The 22,855-nt window shown below is 36.0% G+C and overlaps 1 protein-coding gene across 3 annotated transcripts in view; it reads left to right on the plus strand.

The window, feature by feature from the left end:
* tbc1d22a (TBC1 domain family, member 22a) overlaps window positions 1–22,855 on the plus strand; it is a 170,672-nt gene that overhangs the window by 140,391 nt on the left and 7,426 nt on the right. For all 3 annotated transcript variants that reach the window (XM_081363945.1, XM_081363944.1, XM_081363946.1), the window contains one exon: window positions 8,711–8,806. In XM_081363945.1, coding sequence (XP_081220071.1) covers window positions 8,711–8,806 — 96 coding nt within the window. The remainder of the gene's footprint in view (window positions 1–8,710; window positions 8,807–22,855) is intronic.

Below are 22,855 nucleotides of genomic sequence, written 5' to 3' on the forward strand. Positions count from 1 at the left end.
TCTGAAATAAAAATGCCACAAACATATGTACATACATAGATACATACCTAGGTTTAATAGGTTCTCATCAGATGTCCACGCTGTTTTAAATTTTGGGAGCAGGATGGCAGCAGCAATAAACTCTGGTTCTGCCATCATGTCTTTAAAGCGCTTTTGTAGTCCCTCTAGGACTGCATCCACCAAAGGTTTGCAGTACCTGGAATTAGAGGTGGGGGAGAGAAACTGATACAGTACAATATCACAACATTTACAGCGTGCATTTATACTGAGACAATGACAATAACAACAAGCATCCCAATACTTAATTGTGAAATATGATTTGACGGTCTTACATCTATTGTGTTCTTGGTCAATGTGTTCATAAAGGCCTCTTTTTATAAATAATTTTACTAATGGCACACATTAACTTCCTACACGTATGCTATATGAAGTTTTAAGGGAGTTGAATTGTGTATGATAAGGAATACACCTTAATAACATGAGGGGAAAGAATCTTCACCTGGAATTTATGTGGATTCGTTCAAGCTTATTGATGAGGAGCGTCAGAGTTGGCAGAAGCCATCCCATCTGAACATCCGTCTCATCTTGAAGGATGTTGAGGGCTTTGGCGAGAGGACCCATGGTTCTGGCAAATTCCTCCAGAAAGGAAATTTCAACTGAACTCAACCTAACAAACATAAAGAACACTTAAGTCGTGTGTGTGTGTGTGTGTGTGTGTGTGTGTGTGTGTGTGTGTGTGTGTGTGTGTGTGTGTGTGTGTGTGTGTGTGTGTGTGTGTGTGTGTGTGTGTGTGTGTGTGTGTGTGTGTGTGTGTGTGTGTGTGTGTGTGTGTGTGTGTGTGTGTGTGTGTGTGTGTGTGTGTGTGTGTGTGTGTGTGTGTGTGTGTGTGTCTGTCTGTCTGTCTGTCTGTCTGTCTGTCTGTGACAGAGTGAGTGATTGTGTGTCTGTGTCTGTCTGTCTGTCTGTCTGTGACAGAGTGAGTGATTGTGTGTCTGTCTGTGAGAGAGTAAATGATTGTGTGTGTGTGTCTGTCTGTGAGAGAGTGTGTGTTTGTGTGTCTGTCTGTGAGAGAGTGAGTGAGTGAGTGAGTGAGTGATTTTGTGTGTGTGTGTGTGTGTGTGTGTGTGTGTGTGTGTGTGTGTGTGTGTGTGTGTGTGTGTGTTGAATGGTGACGCTGCTCGGACTATAATTGTCCTATAATTTCCCCTTACTTAAAGCAACTGAATAGTTAAGCAATATTTTCCAAAATTACATATTGGAATGAAAGGTATATTTAAAAAAAGTTACACTTACATTGGCAACTTCAGTGCAGTGCATACAGTTCTCAGGGCCCCTTCTCCTTCATCTTTGATTATTCTCACGATTCTTTCAACAGAGAGAAATAATGAGTTCCATCGTGTGTCATTTGGCCGGATCAGTTGTATTTTGCACGTTTCCTCTATGATATCTGAAGCAGTGGAGGATCGAGATGTCTTGTTCCATAAGCCACTGCATTTCGCAAAAGCTGATCGTGACAGTCTTTTATAGGAGTCATTGGAATTGGCCTTGGCTGCATCAACTGTGGCAACAAGGTTTAATAGATGACATGCACAGCGATGATGCTTTGGAAGCTGAAATTGTAAGCCATCATCTTCCATTAAGATCGGTGTTACCTCAATGAAGTCAACATCAACACCTTCCTCTTCCTGTTCATCATCATCACTGCAAGCATCCTCTTCAGTCACACTGGAGGCACAGTTATTGTTCTCATCTTGTTGTTGTTCTCCATATTCTCTAAATGCCTTTATGAAATTGGACCCATTGTCTGTGGTGGTTCTAACTATTTTTTTCTCTATGCCAAATTCGCAATGGATGTCATTCAATGCACTGCCTAACACATCAAAAGTGTGTGGCCCTTTAATCCGCCGGCAAGCAAGTGCCACAGAGCACCTCTTCAATGAATCTGGATCCACCCAGTGGGCAGTGACCCCGAGAAATCCTCTCCTTCTTGCACTCCAACAGTCAGTTGTTGTGGCAATGAATTCAATGGAGGACATTGCTTGTTTAATATTTCTCTTCATTTCTTGGGCACCCTCTTCTACTTTCCGGCGCAATGTAGTTCTGGACATCACACGTGAATTAGGCTGTAGCTCTTGCACTAAAGCATTAAACGCAGGCTGTTCTAGCACACTAAATGGTTGAAGACTCTGAATTACAAAATTTATGACTACGTTGTCTACCTTTGTTTGATTCACAATTTTTGTTTCTCCTAATTTCAGTTGTCTGGAAGTGGAGGGAACTGGGTTTTCAGCTTTTCTTTTTCGAGGGGCTGTCAGGGCATTGTATCTTTCCAAGTGACTTGAATGCTTTCTCTGGAAAGAAAGGGGGGAAAACACATCATGAACATAATATCTTCACAGCAATATATCTCAATTTCATAAATGAAGTGCACATTTCATGTTTTTTTGCATGTACAAAGTAGGCTGCCGAGAAGGCTGAGTAACTAGCTAGCCTACAGTACATCAGTGGCAGGCTACTGTTCAAGTAGCTACCAATCAATCATACCTTGCATGTAAACCTAGTCAAATAGAAGCCTAAATGTCAGAAAAATGCATCGGCCTAAATGCATTTTCATCATTTTACATTGAATTTCTTTAGACACACTACACATTCTATGAACGAGCTTGACAAGTAAATGGCATTTTTAGGTGGTAATGTTAGGCTATTTCTAGCCAAGTGCCTTCACTGCAAAAAATGCTTTTCTTACTTAGTATTTTTGTCTTGATTCCAGTCCAAATCTCTACAAATTATTAAATCAAGAAGCATCCACTAAGAAAAATAACCTTAATTCAAACAGAAACAAGATAATTTTTCTTACCCCATTGGCAGATAATTTTGCTTTTTTTAAGCAACAACTCACTTAATTTTGATTTATTTCCCCAAAAAACAAGACATAATATCTTATATCCTTTTACTACTTTAGTAAATGAATCTTTATTTAAGAATTTTTAGAGATTTGGACTGATTTGGACTGGAATCAAGACAAAAATACTAAGTAAGAAAAGCATTTTTTGCAGTGTTGGTGTTAATGAGCTTTGCTAAAGGTCTGCAGTTTCCTACCTTAACCTTGCACAATGGAACTGATGTCCACGTTTATTATTAACACAACGTATGAGCGTATTATATCCAGTTTGGGTAAAACGACAGGTATATTAGCCTTTAATTAATTTCACAGTCAAACTGAAAATTACTTACCTCGATGTGTTTCTTTAGATTGGATGGCGAATTCTTGAAAGAAGAAATCGTATGCTTCTGAGGCAGACAGAGAAGGCACTTAAAAATGAACGACTCGTTCTTCCTTTCCACTACTTCAAAAAATTCGCTTAAATATGGCCATGGGTGCTCAATTTCAATGTCTGGCGCTTCTTCCATTATTGCGTTGGCTAAACGTGACAGCGAAAAGAAGCAGGCAGGCAGCAGCCATAGACATTAAAGCGCGCAGGCGCAGTCAGCAGCAGCGCCCAAACTGCGCGAAACACGACGTGTTCTGATTGGTACACTTGCGGAGCACGTGTACTTATTTTGACCTGTCACTGGTTACGCATGTATGTTGTGGAAAGGAACGTAAAAAGAAACGACAAGTTTTAGGAAAGTAGTGGAGTAAAAAGTAAGGTTTTCCACTTCGAAATGTAGTTGAGTCAAAGTATAAAGTCTCACAAAACAATGATACTCAAGTAAAGTACAGATACGCTAAAAAGTTACTTAAGTACGGTAACGAATTACTTGTACTTCGTTACTGTCCACCACTGCTCATCCCGCGTGTGCTACAGACATTAGTGATGCCTCAAATCATGGAACTTGTTAATAAGAGGTTTTCGTTCTAGAAAACGGAGAGACTCAAACCATATCTAGGTACCATAAAATCTTGAGGGTGGTCACCCAGAACACCCTAGCACACTCAGAACAGTGGCCTGGTAGCTATCCAACTCATTAATTTAATTACTGCTGAAAATGGTTAACAAATACAGTCGTGGTTAAAAGTTTACATACATCTTGCAGAATCTGCAAAATCTGCAAAAAACTTTTGAACAGGATGAGGATTGTTTGGTAAACAATTGGTAAATTATTCTTATTTTGTTTAATTATTGTATTTTTACAAATGAATTACAATTTACCTTGAACTTCAAATTGAAAAAGTTTACACCCCCAGCATGTTTCCTTTTGGAGCATCAGTGAATGTTTGAACCTTTTGGAATAGCATTAAAATGTTTTGGGTCGGAAATACAGTAATTACGGTCTTCAGTTTCACATGATCCTTCAGAAATAAATCAATCTAATATGCTGATTTACTGTTAAAGCAACTGTTATTATTATTAACAATGTTAAAAACAGTAAGATATGAACAGATGTAAATGCATAAATGAACATGCACCAAGTTAAAATTCATATAAAATTATGTATATGCATGTATGTTTTATGTATATACATGTATTGTTAATATGCACACAACATGGACAACAAATAACTAAAACAATAAGAATTCACAATATTGACAGGTGTGTATAATGAAATATTTTATTTCAGAAGTTTTCACAAGGACAATTTTCTCTTTTGTGAAATGTTTATACATTTTTAATATATGAAATATTTGCATTTAACTTTGTACTTTCTCGTCAACTAATGTTGCTTCCATTAAGTAACTAAAACTGGATTTTACTCAGAGTAGAATTGACTAATAACAAGTATTGCCAGATTGTCAAATGACTGAGAATATGACATGATGAATTATTGAATAAATTTAAAGGATATTTTCGTCAAAAGGCAAAGTTACTAGCCACTACAAAGCAATTATTTGATAACACTAGTGGTGTGTGCTTAGTTCAAACAGTCGCTCCACTTTTGCACAGGCAAGCACCATTAACACTGCATTATATGTAGTTTATTTGATATGTGCGTTATTTTATTTTAATTTCTCCACTGTATCCTTGCATGTTGGTACTCAAATGTGGACTATGTGTGTGGAGTTTGTCCTGGTTTTAAACTTATCCCACCTGAAGTGTGTCACCAGGTCTTGCGTCACAACGTTCCAAAATGGACCACTGTGTCTATTCCCCCACTGCCTCCATTAATTAAGACCCATCATCAACCGTTCGCCCCCCCGGGGGAGAGACAGACAAAATAATTAAAATGATCAATGAAGAGAAACTACAGCCCATCAAAAGGTGAACCCAGCCTTCACTCCCTCATTAAACTAGACCACAGGCTTTAAAAAACACACTAAAAATACATACGCCTTCTCAGAACTTATAGCAGCTTTTCTTTACAAGACAATGATTACATTTGGACATAAGTAGTACCTTCGTTGAGAAGTAGTTCACCCATTAATATCTTGTCATCACATTCACCGTCATTTTATTCCAAGTCATCTTTATTTATATATCGCTTTTTACAATACAGATTGTTTCAAAGCAGCTTTACAGAGATAACAGGAAAATAATGCAACATTTGTTTCTAAAAGAAAATAGCGTCATAGTCCAGCTTAAGTGAGTTCAGTTATGGTTCATTTTTGTTGTAAAAAAATAATTAATTTAGTTAATTTAATTATCTAGCCGTTCTGGAGAAAAACGTGATCCAGGCCCACATATATTCCTCAGTGGAACACAAAGGTGGAATATATCCAAGCTACTTCTTTGCAACTGTCAAGCTGCAAAAATGCTACAAAATGGCCTTTTCTGTGAGTAGCAAAGCAAAATTGATCACAGTATTTGCTGATAATCTTCCTTTCCATTGCCACTGCAACAAAATGCACTCAAGTTGGCTTCTCAAGACGCAGCTCTAGATTTGACCCAGTGACACAAAACGGTATTAGTTCTCATGTTTCGTTACTGAATGCAATCCAGGAAGTTTGAATATGTGAACGCGCAAATTATTTAATTAAAAATTATAAGACATTCTGCTAAACATCAATGTTATGATCCACGAAAAAATTTAAGTCATTAGGTTTTGAACAACTGTAGGAAAGTGATATGAGGATTCGTAAACAATGACAGAATTAAACTTTTCGAGAGAACTATGTCCAAAGGAAATCAGAAAATGTAAAATGGCGTCTTAACAGTAATTCACCTATGTCTCTTTATTTATTTAAGCAACTGTTCCCAGGGATTAAGTCTTTTAACAAAATCAAATTAGCGGTGCATGTCATCAACAGCATTATAAATACGTGCAAGAAAGCCAGAGCTCTGCATTATAGAGATGGAAGTTCATTCCCGCACAGCTGAACATATGCAGATGCCCTTGCAGCTCGGCCTTGTCTATTGAGTGTCTAATTAAGTGCATTTCACGCTTGTGTGGTCACTTTGACGAGGAGGTGACTGAGAATGACTGCGGGGTAATTGGACTGGATGTAACGAGCGCCGTCTCGAAACCACTTCCTGCCACCGTTGGCGTATACTGCGCTGTTTTGTGTGTGGTGCTCTAACACGCGGTACAGTTGGGAAGATTTCCATTGTCCGCGCTTACCCTTGAAGGGGAGACCTGTCCTTCCTGTTTATTGCTGGAAGAAACGCGTCCATTGATTTTCATTAGGACCCTCCGTCCGTGTCTGGCATTGCAGATAATCTTCCCTTCCTCTGCACGCGGAGCTCGTTGCACCTCCAGCTGGAGCGGTTACGCCACGTGGGCTCCTCAGGTGGCATCTCACGTAGCCAGACTTTTGGCTAACGGCAAGAAAGCATCCATGTAGAGGAAGATGCTGTCTGACTGATATGTCAAGAAACCAACAACAGTTTGTTTTCTTATTTAGAGGTGGGGACATCTGAAATGTGATGACGAGTAGTTTGTGCCCTAAATTTAATATATATATAACTGTGATACACTAACGTACTATGTGCTATACTATATAATGTTAGTATACTGAAAAAGGATGAAGAGAAAGTCACATGGAGAATCAAAGCTCATCACAAGCAGCTTTACCACAAGCTGAGGTAATTACTGATATAATAAAGCTGCTCTGTAATACAAATACATAATGGCATCATTGTAACACACAAGACACTAAAACAATGCAATAAGGATTCATTTAACAAGTCAATTCATTGTCTTTCTACTGTAAATTATAAGATGACTTCCAAAAACTGAAAAAAATGTAACAATTTATGAAATGCTCTGGTAGATTAGGCCTATAGTTTTTTTGTTTTTGTTTATTATTTGTTTTTATTACCAGATATAATAAGGAAAGTTACTGTTAACCATTGAGCAGGTTTTACAGTAGCATTTTTACAACAATTTTACAGTGTAGTTACGATGTGATAAAGCAAACAAATGATATTGGGGGAAAGCACAACAACTCAATTTTCTTTTGAGATACTGTTTCTTGGTTTTAGTTTATGTGGCACCATACTGACCCACCCATTTGTCCAATATCATGTTTCAACGTCACATGTTCTGATTGGTTGTGATTTTTGCATCAATTTCGCTTTCAAGTGTTGACAGATGACTTGCTGTCACGCGCTCCTGCTTTGACTACAGCTCTTTTCTATGACGGTATGTTCATATTCAGATGAAGAATAGATTGGTTCAACAAGGTTATCACAGTACAAGGTGTTTGAGGAGGATAACGCACACCAGTCCTTGTCCCATTCAGCAGACACAAGTTCTTGTTAAAAGGGTTACTATTATTATTCCCACTAGGCCTTTACATAAAGGCTCATCTTGTTTCAGCCTGCCCTTTAATTTCATTGTTTTTTTTTTGTGTGTGTGTGTTTTTTTTTCTTCTGCACCGCCAGGAAATGTGTCAAGAAACCTAAATGAGAGTATTAAATAATTGGTGAGTAAAATAAAAGGTCAAACTAAATCGAGGATTTTTTCTCGAACTCTTAATAATGAAAATTGTCATAAACTCTGGCTTCTTTCTATGTTCATCATTATTAGAGATGTGCAAAACTATTTTTATTTTATTTTTTCAGTATCAACTAGCCATTTAATTGCTATCAATGAGCCAATCATTGCTTAGTCTTCTTTTTGAGTTCCTATAACCATGATCAGGTGCGTTTGTTTGGGGACTTATCATAGGGAGTGTTCTTGATGCTTAATGGACCACAGTGGAATGGAAGGAAATTAATCAAACATTTTATTATTTTTAACCAGGTTTAGTATAGCTAACTGAAACTGAAACTAAAACCATTAAATATATATATTTCTTTTAATTGAAAAAAATAAATAAATAATCTAGTTTCATTTCTTATTTTTCACTGATTTAACAATGTGCTAAAATAAATGAAAATTAAATGCATAAAAATTAATAAAAGCTCTATAGACATAAAAAAACATTAATACTTCAATTTAAAATTGAAATTGAAAATATAAAAATGGGAAAGACTTTAAAATGTTAATAACTATAATATTATCACAATTATGCTAAAATAACATCGTTTAACACCAAATATCACCGAAAGTTACCAAATTAACTCATTTATTCACAGTTGTTTACAGGGTGAACCCCAGTTTGGGTTATATTATTGGTAACATTAATTTATTTAGTGCACTGTTAATAGCAATGTACTTTTTTTTTTTTTTTTTACTGAACCAAGCTCTGTTAAACTGTGGTCATATTTTAATGAGTTTATAATTGTGATAATGAAATATAATTGTCATAATGAAAATGTCAGAATGCAAATCGATAGGACCCCTTCAGTTGTGACAATTGATGACACTTTCATCTTTGTGTTCGCAGGCGGAGCCTGAAGGATTCTCTCATTTCCATTTGTACGTGTGTGCTGCCTTCCTGGTGCGATGGAGGAAAGAGATACTAGAAGAAAAAGATTTCCAGGTAAGGGAGTTTTCGTGTGGTTTCTGTGTCCTTGCTTGAGCCCCCTCCTCCCTCATTAACTGGCAGGGTCGAGGGGTCAGTGCGCCTGCATTAGTGTGATGACAACAGCAGCTGCTGTAAGGTGACATTGTAGCGTCCCTTTGAGACTCTTCTATTTCTCGTCCCCTCGCACACTCACTTACGCCGTACAATGCGATTGAGAGGTAAAGGGTTTAGGCATGGAGGCTTGGAAGAGGGCAGATGTGTCACCAGAAGTACAATGTGAGTTTGTTTATATAATCCGAACTCCCACTTCTGGTACTGAATTATTTTCTCTTTTTTTCACCCCATCCTGTCAATCAATCAACCATCACAGCTCCAATGACTTGACTTTTTTTTTTTTTTTAGTATAGCACTTTGCACAATACACATTGTTTCAAAGCAGCTTTACAGAAAATCAAGATGTTCATGTTATATTTGTAATATAATATGTATATATTTGTGTGTGTGCGATAATAGTTTACATTATTCACAACGATGTAAACAGCAGCTTACATGAGTATTACTGTATGCTTATAGGTAAAGTAGAGTACTTTTGCACGATATTCAAATTTTTCGAGTTTCACCTGTATATGTATGTGTGTGTATATATGTATATGTATATATACAGTACACACACACACACACACACACACTAACACATATATATATATATATATACACACATGTGTGTATTGCTTTACGTGTGTACTCTATGTATCCGAGTAAGGTTGAATATACGTATCACAGTTTATTTGTCAACATTAAATTTTCTTTATTAATACATTTGTTTTATTTATTTTTTTACTGGGAATATCATAACAAATAATAAAAAATGTCTTTGTAATAAAAATGATTTAAACATGTAATAACTATTTCTGAAAGAAACTTTTTTTTTTCTAGCTGATGTTACTGTACAACTCATCCACAATTCTATCAGCATTTACTACAAACATACATGATAATTGATGTTTTTTTTTCCTGTGGATTACAAAGGGAGAATAAAAAAAAAAAATCACTATGATTGAATCATTAGCTACCAGTAAATATTAAAAATGTATTTTATTTATGAACTGGTTGATTTATAAACTTAACACACTGCAAACTTTCATTCAGCGATGGAACACCCACTTCTGCCAACTAATCAGTTCCTTATCAATTTCCTAATAATCAAGCCTCGTCCTACTTTTCAAATATTCTATTTCAATCAGAATTGCATCATGTCACAAAAATAAAAAATTTCAGCATTCTCAATCCAGAAATCCAAAAACTACTTTTTTCTTTCTAAATCTTTGCCTTCGCTTTAGACTTGCATCTCTGTGGAGTGAATAGACTGCTCAGTGTGTGTGTGTGTGTGTGTGTGTGTGTGTGTGTGTGTGTGTGTGTTGTTGAATATGCAGCGAGTCAGTGGTGTGTATCAGCAGTGTGTTGTGGGGCGGTTGATTTATTGTGTTTACAGTGCTCAGTGATTCCGAATTATCCCCTGCACCAGCTCTGCAGCACACGGCTGCTGTTTGGCATTCAGACAACAGCCCCGGGCCTCAGTCTTCACCCGCCTTTGCCATGTGTCAGCAGAGAGATTATTTCTCATATTCTGTCTCCTTATCCTTTTGTTTCACTGTATATTCCGTTCCCTTTTTTGCTGTTTTGTTTTCACACACATGACCGTTGATGCGATAGCCTATCGTGCCCCACAAGACTGCCATGCCATGGACCAGTTAGAGGTATAGTGGTGTTATGGGAGATCTGTGGCAAAGAAGTTGACTTTGGTGCGCCCTAACCTGTGGTTTCACCTCCTTTACTGCAGTCAGCTCTGGTCAAGTTGCCCTAGACAAACAAGTCAAGTCAAGTCATCTTCATTTATATAGCGCTTTTATCAATGTAGATTGTTTCAAAGCAGCTTTACAGAGATAAACGTATAATTTAAGGTAACAGAGATTGTTTTGGCTTTATAGCGGTTCTTTAAGAAAGTTATTTTCCAGCTTAAGTTAGTTTAAATTGATTCGCTTCCGTCGCAACACTCATTTGTTATTAAATTAGGGATGGATGGATGGATGGATGGATGGATGGATGGATGGATGGATGGATGGATGGATAAATGGGATAGATAGATAGATTGATAGATAGATAGATAGATAGATAGATAGATAGATAGATAGATAGATAGATAGATAGATAGATAGATAGATAGATAGATAGATAGATAGATAGATAGATAGATAGATAGATAGATAGATAGATAGATAGATAGATAGATAGATAGAGGTCAAAAGTTTGGAAACATTACCATTTTTAATGTTTTTGAAAGAAGTTTTTTCTGCTCATCAAGCCTGCATTTATTTGATCAAAAATACAGAAAAAAAAAGTAATATTGTGATATATTGGTGTATGGTATGGTTTTCAATGTATTATACTTTAAATTATCATTTATTTCTGTGATGCAAAGCTGAATTTTCAGGATCATTACTCCAGTCTATCACATGATCCTTTAGAAATCATTCTAATATGATGATTCATTATCAAAGTTGGAAACAGTTCTGCTGCTTAATATTTTTTTCATAACCTGTGATACTTTTTTAGGATACTAAAAAAAAAAAAAAAAAAAAAGTATTTTTTTTTTTTTAAATAGAAATCTTTTGTAACAACATTATACACTACTGGTCAGTAATTTGGGGTCAGTATTTATTTATTTTTTATTTTATTTTTTTGAAATAAATCAATACTTTTATTCAGCAAGGATGTGTTAAATTGATAAAAAGTGATAGTAAAGAAGATTTATATTATTAGAAAATGTATATATATTTTTTTTAATAAATGCAGTTCTTTTTAATTAACCTTTTATACATCAAATATATTAGGCAGCAGAACTGTTTCCAACACTCATAATAAATCAGAATATTAGAATGATTTCTAATGGATCATGTGATAGACTGGATGTCACATGTGACACTGAAGACTGGAGTAATGATGCTGAAAATTCAGCTTTGCATCACAGGAATAAATTATTTTTTAAAGTATATTCAAATAGAAAACTTATTTTAAGTTGTAATAATATTTCACAATATTACTGTTTTTTGTAATAAAATAAATAAACGCAGCCTTGATAAGCATTAGAGACTTCTTTCAAAAATATAAAAAAACGTAATGTTTCCAAACTTTTGACCTGTACTGTAGATGGATGGATGGACGGATGGATGGATGGATGGATGGATGGATAACACTCAACTTTCTAGTTCTTTCAATTTGATCACAAAATGCACACACAAAAAAAATCCTGGGTAAAATAGTTTGTGTTTATAATCAGCAAATCTCTCAACTTTTCATCTTGAGTGTCTTTTTTCATTGAGGTTGTTCAGGGCTCGACAAGATGGATTGTCCCGGAACCGAACGTGATAAAAGTATCACTGGTCCAATCAGAACAGTGTTGCTTTGTCACAAAAGTTTATCATTTGCACAGTTTTAAGTCTTTCCAATTTTAACATTCAAGTGGTTTTAAACCATTTAAGCACAAGACGACTTAAAGGAATTATACACGCAGAATTATGTAAAAATGGCCGCCCTGCCGAATATCCTCTTAAACACAGTTTATACAGTTTACCTGTTGTTGCTGTGCACTCTGGGGTTGCCTTTTCTGCAATTAATGAATGCAGTCTTATGTAATGCTGAGAAACATGTGAATAGTACCAGTTAACATAAAAAATACCTTAAACACACATTAAATAAAGATTCATATACATAACCCATTGTCATAGAATCGAGACAATAGTTTTTGAAGACTCGTTGAGTGCACTTCCACAGTAAGGTTAAGTTTGATAATTGAAGATTCATCGGGAGAGATTTAGATTGAAGGAAAGACCTTATGTAAAGAATTAAATAAGTCTCCATTCAGACAAGATTGAGTTATAATTCTATCCCAGCATATCAAACTGTGAAAATTAGACTTGTCTTTTGGGATGCAGGTCTTTCATAGCAGTAGATTGCATGAGTGTGCAGTATTCATCTTAAATATGGCCTCTGGCTTCTGCTCTGTCTTTCTCTCACTCAATTTACCCCTTCGTATCATATCGTATCTTTCTAAACATAAAAAAAAGGCATTTTTATTTTGGAATTTATTCCCATTAGGACCGGCCTCCAAGAAATACTTAAAGACCCATATTTTCTCAGAAGCTGTACACATGCAGTTCTTGAGGAGAATGCTAATTGCAGAGAGATGGATTGCTGGGCGGGAATTTTTTTGTGATTTTTTTCAAGTATATCTTGCAGAGAGCAAGACTAGGGAATGAATTTCAAGAGAGATTGAGGGTTGGTTTCTAATGAAGCTTTCTTAATGAGCGTAACAGTTAATGGCTCTTGAAAATGAGGAAATCAGGAATTGTATAAATCCTTAATTAAGCACAATCCAAAATAAATTGTTGCTGTCGTTAAATAATGCTTATTGAAAGGAATTGTTCACCCCAAAAAAATGTGACTTACTTTCTTGTATGGAACACAAAAGGAGATGTTTACTGTGATTCATAGTCTTCCGAGGCTTTAAAAAATGTAACACGTCATAAATATTAGTCCATATGAAATCCTTCGAACTTAATGACAAAATAAAAAAATCTTTCACTTTGCTTAATTGAACTTTTTAGTTGCACTTGCATACAGTCAAATATCAAGGCACTTTGCATCAGGTTAAATGGCAATTATATCAAACTTCATTGGTTCGCACATGTCTCAAAACCAAACACTGATGCATCTTGGCAGGTGATGAACTCAAACACAATGAAGATCAGGTCATTTATTTGCTCACTTTCATTGTATGGAGTGGAAAAGTCTGAATATTCTTCTTAAGTACTCCACAGAAGTCAGTCAGTCAGTCATACAAGTTTGAAAAGAGATGAGGGTGAGTAAATGATGAGCAGAATGTGACATAACAGTATAAATAATGTAGATTCTCTTGCAGGTTTATCAACGTGTCAGAAGAGTAGGTGTGTCTTGTTTCACTGTGACTTTTGTCTGACCCCCTGGTATTTCTAGGCGTTCGTAATGGCTTCTATTCTTGGCAGGAGGGCAATTAATGAGTATTGAAGCAGGGGGAAAATCTTTACTGGGACAGAAAAAAGGTTAAAAGGACTATACCACAGCGACCTCATGAAAACCTGCTGTATGAACCAATCTGACCTGCTTTTAACCTTCCTGCACTCCTCATAATGTACGTAATTATATATTGTTGTCTCACCTCTAGGTGTTGAGAAGCAGGAACCGTTCTTATTGAGAAATGGTACAGGTTTTGACTAGATACAGTAAAACCAAAAATTATTCAGACACCAGATATAAGTTTTTATATGTTTTTACTAGTGGGTGCAGGATACTAAAGTTAATTTATGTAAGTGAGGATAGCAAAATAAAGTATACTGTGACATATTATATCCAAAAATTCTTTATACAGTGGACTACCAGTAAAATGTGTAAAAATTTAGGACCAAAATTTCCGACACTTTGACCTAACAATGTGCTAAGTCTCTAAGTGTTAAGTCTTAAGTGTTTTTTTTTTCTCTAATTGCTAATGCGACCTTTTTACACCACAGACTGAACAAAATTAAGCAGTGCTTGGTAATTGGTAGCTGACAGCTATTCAACCTTATTCATTTGTGAGACAGTCTAACAGAAAGATTGCCAAAACCAGTGAAATGTCAACTGATTTGGTAACTCTGAGTTCTTGTCATATTGTATTACCATTTTCTAAACTATTACGAATAAACTGTGATAATGTGAGAAATGTTGAAGGGTATGCATGTTCAAGTCAGTCACCTAAGCTGTAAATGTCATGTGACTCATCATTTTTTGAGCCACAAGAAAATGACGTGCTGACAATAATTGAGCATCTGACAACGGAACTGTGAGCGTCAAATATACTGTACAAGACCATTTTACACCAAGCCATCCAATAAATTGGCCATTGGTAAAACATCTAGTTAATACAAAAAAAAAAATGTTGCTGTAACAAAATGAATTTCATCCAAATGCGTAGTATGGAGAAAGGACCACTCTAGCCAAAGGTCTAACTAGCCAAACCGTCACCCTTTGGTTTGTACTCAGTAGTTTATTGAGTCCTCCATAAGTATCAATGTGTACTGCATCTCTTCAAGAGCTCCAGTTTAGACCGCTCTCAAGCAGATGATTCTTTTTGAAGGCAAAAAATAAATAATGAGAGCAAATAAATTGGATGCTAGTGTGTTTAGATGAGAAGCTCTAATGCTTGGATAAGTGAGCGTGGAGACATAATGGATGCCACTATCTGTGCTCTAAGCTGCTCTTATTCACTCCATTTTACTGCTGATACTAATGATGTTTTTTTTACTGAAATTCACAGTGATGCTAGTATAGATCTGAATAAAAAAGAGAGGGCAAGGCCATGTACAGTTGAACTTTGGCTATGAGCTGCATGCGTCTTCCCTGCGGAGTGGCACGGCAGGTTACAGACAGCCAAATGTCAACCCCTGATGCCATTTAGTAAGGGCAATATGCAGCAAATGAGCTCTCATTAGGGGTTTGTTTATCATGTAATGAGAAAGCCTTTGGTGCAGCTAACGGCCCGAGAACCTCTTCCCTCTTTTGTCTGTGATTACCAATTTACTCTTTATCGATGGGATTTTGTTTCGCTTTTTGGAGCCCCGTTGTCTCAAATGCCTACGAGAATACCAAAATATATGTTTTTTTTAGTTATTTATTTTTATTCATAGATAACAATTTCCGCACTCCCTGTGTCAAAGGACAGTGGCCATATCACAGAAATCATTGTTTTCCTCAAAACATGTTCTAAAAGCATAAATTTCACTCTACCCTAAGATACCTCATTTCAGAATGCAAGAGCATTTATTATAACAGAACGGAATGGAATCGCGGAATCCGGTCTTAAAAATAGAATTGACTGTATAAGTGGAATGTCAAGGCAAAATTTTGCAAAATTTTGAATGGATAAATCAAAAGTAGGGCTGTCAAATCAATAGTGTATAGACAAGTATAGACTAGTAAATCGCTAGATACAGACTAGTGTCTGTGAATATTAAACCACAACAACACTATATGAGGATGCTCTACATTAACTTCATCTCTAGAAATGGTCACCATTTCAACTGATAAAAACTATTGTCATAACTGCACAGAAACTCAAAGGTTTTCACTACAACCCACCAAAATATTATGACAATAAATATATTGCCTTTCTATAGTATAGTGTACAAAGTAATAATAAGTTTATTACAACTTTTTTTAAGCCTACCTCTGTAGTGCTGTGCTTTGCCAAAAATGAAAGGAATTATTTGATTTTCATTTGATTGTGTTTTAAAAGATTAATTAAGCTGATTTATGCATTCATTTGATTACCACTGTTTTTGATCATACATTTATATTAAATCATTAAAACAGAATCTATAAAAATTCAAACAAACACAGAATGTCTGAAAGTATATTGGGTGAATTCATGTTGATAGGGACACTTTTTCCCCAGTCATCTCAATTAGTGGAGTACAATTGATCCGTTTTGATTATTAAAGTTTAATTAGATCATAAAGTAATGTGAATAAAAAAAAACAGAAGGGCCTATGACTATTTTCCAACGTGTTTGTGTCTGGGTTGGAATTAATTGATCAAACTCTATTGAAATCAATTGTAAATCAAAGCAAAAGTGAGGCTATATGGGGCAGTGGATTTTTTCTCTTTTTCTCACTTTGCTTGCTGCAAAGCATTCTGGGATTGCCTTAGTTAGCTGTTAGTTACTACCTATTAGTTAGGCTGCTCACAAGGTTTTGGAACAGAGCTTGGCTCTTCTTCCAGTGGGAGCTGGACTTTTTGTCCAAATCAGTTATCCTAACCTCTGTTTCACTCATGCTTCCTGTTTTCAGGACATAGACAGTCATAACCTTCACTGCAGTCAACTCGAAATAAACACACACATCACATGAGTTCACTCTATCGCTATTGAGTTTCACAGTCTCACTTGCTCGTCAAACATGGCAATTCAAAACTTTAACATGGCAGTTCAAAGAGTTCTCTCTAACCGCTGAGACGCAGTCGAGTGTGAGCTCTGATAACGTGTTTATGCGTGGATGGAGGGAGGAATCGGAGAAATCAATCTTCCACTTTGGAGTTTTAATGGGTTGATTTAAATGGAGTTTACGGCAGAAAGGGAGCTAGTTGAATCACAAAGCAGCATTTTAATATGTGTGTGCGCATGCCAGCTATCTTTGGAAGAGTGTTGACTGCACAAGTATCCGCCGAAGCCTTAGTGCTAGACCCCAGGGCAGACCGCTGCTATCTCTACAGCACATGAAGCGGAAAACATGGAGTTATGTGCAATTATTATGTCCACCATACGCAAATGTGAGGCTTAATTAAAAAGAGGTCTATATATTACGCTGTCCATGAAATAAGATTATTCCCCTCTATATGATGAACACCTTCATACTAGCTTCATTAGTTGTGCTTATTAATAGCTTTTGATTTGCACTAGCTGGACATGAACATTGACAATATCTGGTTATTTCTGTGCTTTATTCAAACCTAATTAAAAAATTGGAACAAGCTCTTTGTGCTTGCTGTGGGATTCAATGGGGATTCAAACTTTTTGAATGCCACAGACACCCAATATGATGAAGCCCTTGTGAGGAACCTCTCTTCTTAATTTGTAAAGACCAATCTGCTGTGTTGAAAAAAAATATCTAGCATTATACTATTAAGACAACATGTTGTTTCCATTTAAATTAAATAATTGGCTCTTTTTTTCTTTTCTTTTTTTTACATTCGGTTCCACTTTATTTTGATAGTCCACTTTAGGCAGTCTACTAACTATAAGTTACTTTGCAACTACATGTCAACTAACTCTCATTAGAGTATTAGTAGACTGTAGTAGACTGTCAGTAGACTGTTTTTGGTTAGGTGTTAGGGTTCGGGTTAGTAGAATAAGTTGACTTGTTGTTGCCAAGTTACTTATAGTCAGTAGAATATCTTTTGGTGGACCATCAAAATAAAGTGTAATTATATATTAAGCATCCAGTCTACTAATACTCTATTGACAGTTAGTTAACATGTAGTTGCAAAGTTACTTATAGATAGTAGAATGTCTAAAGTGGACTATCGTGGACTAACATAAAGTTTTACCAACATTCTACTAAATCCAAAAGAGGTGATTAAAATATTATTTGGAGCAAGTTGACAACATGCTTTTACTCATTGTTAAATGGATAATTCACCCCCTAATTTTAATTTTTTTTAATTTACCCTTTAATTTTAATTTGCCATTAACTTCCACTGAGACATCTCAAAATATCTTCTTTTATGTTCCACTGAAGAAATGCTGTTTGGAACAACACGAGTGAGTAAATGATGACAGAAATTTTTAGTTTTGGGTGAACTGTCCCCTCAAAATGAATGTATAAATGTTTCATAAAAAAAATATTGTCCTTTTTAAACATAATTGTATATGGATTTGTTCTTATATCTTAGTGTTGAAACTGTGTAATACTTGTATGGAATAAAATAACTGACACATTGCCCTGGCAACCACCCAGAACAACTTGTAACCACATAGCAACACATTTAAAAGAATGCCTTAACAACTACATCACAACACCCTGGCAACAATCCAAAACACCCTAATATATTGCATATGAGTTTGGCATAGACAAGCACCATATCTAGTCCTGCATGAAACATTTCTTATACTTTCATTTGGAAATGTAACTCATCTACGAATGTAACAAATGCAAAGAATATTTCATCCTTGCCTCCCTCTTGCCTTTCGAAAATTACTGAATTAATAAAAGTAAACGAAATGGCAAAGAACTCAAGAGGGGAAGCTGGGTGGTTCACGCCTGTTACGTTCATTATGCTGCTAAATTAAAAAGCAGCAACTATCAGCTCCTAATGTTTTGTCTCGTTCCACCTCAGGTGGTTCAAACAGCCGAAACTAAATGGATTCGCTGTCTGTGTGAATAACTGTGAGCAGACAAACTCTTAATTTGTTTTGCAGGCTCTTAGGGGCGTGTGGCTGATTGGCTTACCGCTCGAACCTCTGAGCTAATACAGCTTTTAAACTCATGTTCTCAAGTGTGTGAATCACTGAGATTCTTCATTCCATCAAGTGCTGACAGAACACTAAATATGTTTGCCCACTGTGCCAAGTTAGTTGTAGTAAACTACTATATGATTGTGTTAGTGCAATGCAAGCCAAATACCAGTTACATAAGTTTTTGTATGTTATTAGAGGATGTTTTTGGGACTGTACCTTTAAGGGTGAAATATCTGGCAAACTGAATTGCAAAAACAATGACTGTTCAAACAGTTTTCCCACAGTGTTTACACCTCTTGAGAAAACCATCTTAGAAATAATTTATCTGTCAACAATTTAGGGTAGAAAAGAATACTGACTTAATAAATATAAATAAATATATCTTCTTATGATTGACTTACCTCTCAAATTGTGCATGTGCATAATAAAGTGTTATATTACAAGCAGGATGCGAGTTGCATGGACACCAAAACAGTTGATTGAGGGTGGGTGTTTGCATACACTAAACTGATTATATTCTGTATATCAGATAAATACTTGGAAAGCATAATTTTACATATAACTTCAACAGCATGATAACATTTCAATAACAAAAACCAATGATATTTCAGGCAGAGCGTGCATTATCAGAAAACAAATTTGTGGCAACAATAGGCTTTTTAGTTTCAATATGTATGAACTACCTTAGTTAACATGAACTGAGAATGAACAATACTTCTTCAGCTTAATATTAATTACAACATTTACTAATACGTTATTAAATCAAAGATTGTATTAGCTAACATTATTTAATGCACGGTGAATTTACATGAACAAACAATGAACAGCTGTATTTTTATTAACTAACATTAGCAAAGAATAATAAATACAATAACAAATATATTTCTTATTGTTAGATCATTTTAGTTAATACATTAACTAATGTTAACGAATGAACCTTATTGTAAAGTGTTACCAAAAAATCTTACCAAGAATTCAAGATCAAATTTGCTTTGGGAAAGATGTAAATCCCATGAAAATTCTTTAGAAATAGATGGCCACTGAAAGTTACGTGACTCAAGAACTAATGTAATTTGCTATTAGTGACTTCATACCTGACGTAACTCATCTTAATGCAAGTTTGAATATTGACAAACTTCCTCCTTGTTATCTCTCTGGATAATGGGCCTGTTTCTGAATACAGACTATGTGCTTGTACAGAAATGTGGGCGGTCGTATGTCAATTATCAAATGGCTGTGATGTCAATCGAAGGCAGTTCTGGGTTTTTGCAGCTCAGTTTTAAAGAGCAAGAAAAATCCTACTTTCCACATTGTCCGTCTGCTGCTTTTTCTCGGCTGTGCAAATGTCAAGCACATTTTCAATTAACTTCCAATTTTACATGCATATCGGATATATAAACCGTTCACAGCAAGCTGTAATTGAGTGCGAATCACTATCTAATTGTTTGCGGATCGAAAGTTTAATTTTGTTTGCCTGGTTTGACTTGAAATGAATTCAAAGTGACAGTCATATTTTGTTTCCTCTTGGGGGCATCTGCAAGTTTATTATTAGTTTTTTGTGTTGTAGAGTGTAAGATTACAGTTAGTCAGAGGTGAATTTGCAAGCAATTAAAAAAAAAAGCATCTCTAGAGATTTATAGTAGTGCAGATATTTTCCTTGCTATCTTGTTACTGAGTTATAGTGTTGACTCTATTAGGACGGTTGCATTGAAGGATTAGGTGAAATGAACTCTTCATGATTAATCGAAAACCTAGCACATTCATCAGAGAACTAGTAATTTTGTCCACACTAGAGCTTCTGGAGGAGACCCGCCGGTAATGATTAATCGTCATACGTGCAGGTCCCGAATCAAGAGCAACCCTCCTGCCTGTAAATGTGCTTTAATACAGTTTAATGATAGAGTGTCACTGTTGTTGCAGGAAGCTCGCTCAGCGAGAGGCAGGGACAATTTATCCGAAAAGAGACATGGAAAAGCATGAAGGACTTAATATCCTGGAAGTAATTACAGCTCTGCTACTTCCCCGCGCACCCGAATGCCGAGACTCAACCTATCGCTTCTCCGTCTAGCAGAAGCCTTGATAAACAAAGCTGTTTATAAAGTTCCTCACAATCAATCACCACCTCTCTACCGGTTAGTCTCACGAGTGTTTAAAACACAGGGATCAAACGCTCAAGATCTGCAGAGCTGCGACTTTGCCATTTGATAGAGTGACTGCGACGCTGTTCTTGAGCCCCTGATCGATTCTTACAAATTCACGAGGGCTCAGCAAGAAGATGAGGGGCTAGAAGTCTCCGTTCAACGTAATCCTTGGTGGCAAACATTCCTTCACCAGCATTGTGAATATAGTAATCAGTCTCTGCTGTGCTAAAGATGTTTGCAAACAGCAGTCATTAGCGAGGTGTCGTCATGACGCTGGTTCATCTGTCCAAATGTCTACATCAAAACTTACGCAATCGCAGCTCTGCCTATGATTATCTGTTTGGCTTGAATGCTGTTAGGTTAAAGAACAATCACCACCGAAGATAAGACACAAGAGAATAGAACAATCAAAATCGGATTGTGTCAATCGGATAGCGTTAAAGGGGTCATATAATGCCATTTTTGTACAAGCTAATATGATTCTTTAGGGTATAAATTACAAGTTTGTAATATACTTTAATTAAAAATTCTCATTAGTATTGTAAGAAAACACTAATTTTACCTGGTCAAAAACAGCTCTGTTTTCAGCACGCCATTTGAGTGCATGTGTCTTTAAATGATAATGAGCTTTGCTCACCCCGCCCCTCTGTTCTGTGCGGACACCGTTTTTAACACAGTAACACAATAACCATAACGCGTCGTTCATTATAACGTGGGATTATGAATTATATTGAGAACGTCTTACATAGAAAACATGCTGTAATGTACCTGAGTGTAAACAGCCGTATTCATCGTGAAGCGAGCAGCAAGCGATTTGCAAAGATTAATATAAAGATTAATATAAAGGTTAATAAAACGTTACACTCACTTCAGTTCTTCTGGAGGTGCAGCAGGAACACGAATAGTTGGTACCAATCCTTTTTTCAGGAACAGCTTCTTAGCAAAACCAGCTTTACTGACCCTCGTTTGTAAAGCTGTCTGGTGTGAAATGATTTGCAAACATGAAAGCATGGAAGTTGATTGTGGGGAATCCCCGTGAGGGAATCCCCGCGTCAATGCTTTGGGAATATTCCATGTAAGGACATTAGCTCTAAGGGGAAATATTAATAATAATCCATAATTACCAATTATGATTAATTATTAATATTTGGGTCAGTTAATCAGATTAACTTTGAGGTAAGCCAAATTAATATTACAATCAATTAATCAGTTCCAAAGAACTCTTTGATTATTCATTTATTCTAAGGAAAATGTATTGTTCATGGTCGCTGAAAAATAATTATTCCTTATGTACAGCAATTAGCATGTAGCAAGATCAAAATCGTAAAAGGGACTTTGTATGCAAACAGAGGATCAGAAACCAAATTCATAATCGTGCACAAATTTTATTAACTAAATCACAAACATAACTAACACTAAACAAACATAAATTCCCCCCCTTTCCCAGTAACAGCAGAAACTGCGTTGTTGTTGGCTGAGAAGCGCTGAGAGAGAGAGAGGCAGGGCTAACGGAAGGGCCTTTTAAAGCTTAACCAAAAGGCACGCCTTGAACCAATCAGAAACAGGGAATTTCTGGCAGGAGTTTCCTTTGTGGGAAAGATTTACAACGCTGTCTCAAGCCCTCTTTTTCTGTTCATTAATACTCAGCTAGATATAACAAATCCACACTGCATTCTAAGAGAAGGTGATGTACATCAAAGCGTGAGTTATCAAATGAGGATTAATTTGATAGGAGCCATGATACAGGTAAAGTTACAATGTTGTATAATAAAATACATACTATGGTGTATACATAATAGGACACAAAACATCACAATCATTCACACAGTTTCTGGGATC

This window comes from Scardinius erythrophthalmus (assembly GCF_964197995.2).
Source record: "Scardinius erythrophthalmus genome assembly, chromosome: 4".
In the NCBI taxonomy this organism is placed as follows: Eukaryota; Metazoa; Chordata; class Actinopteri; order Cypriniformes; family Leuciscidae; genus Scardinius; species Scardinius erythrophthalmus.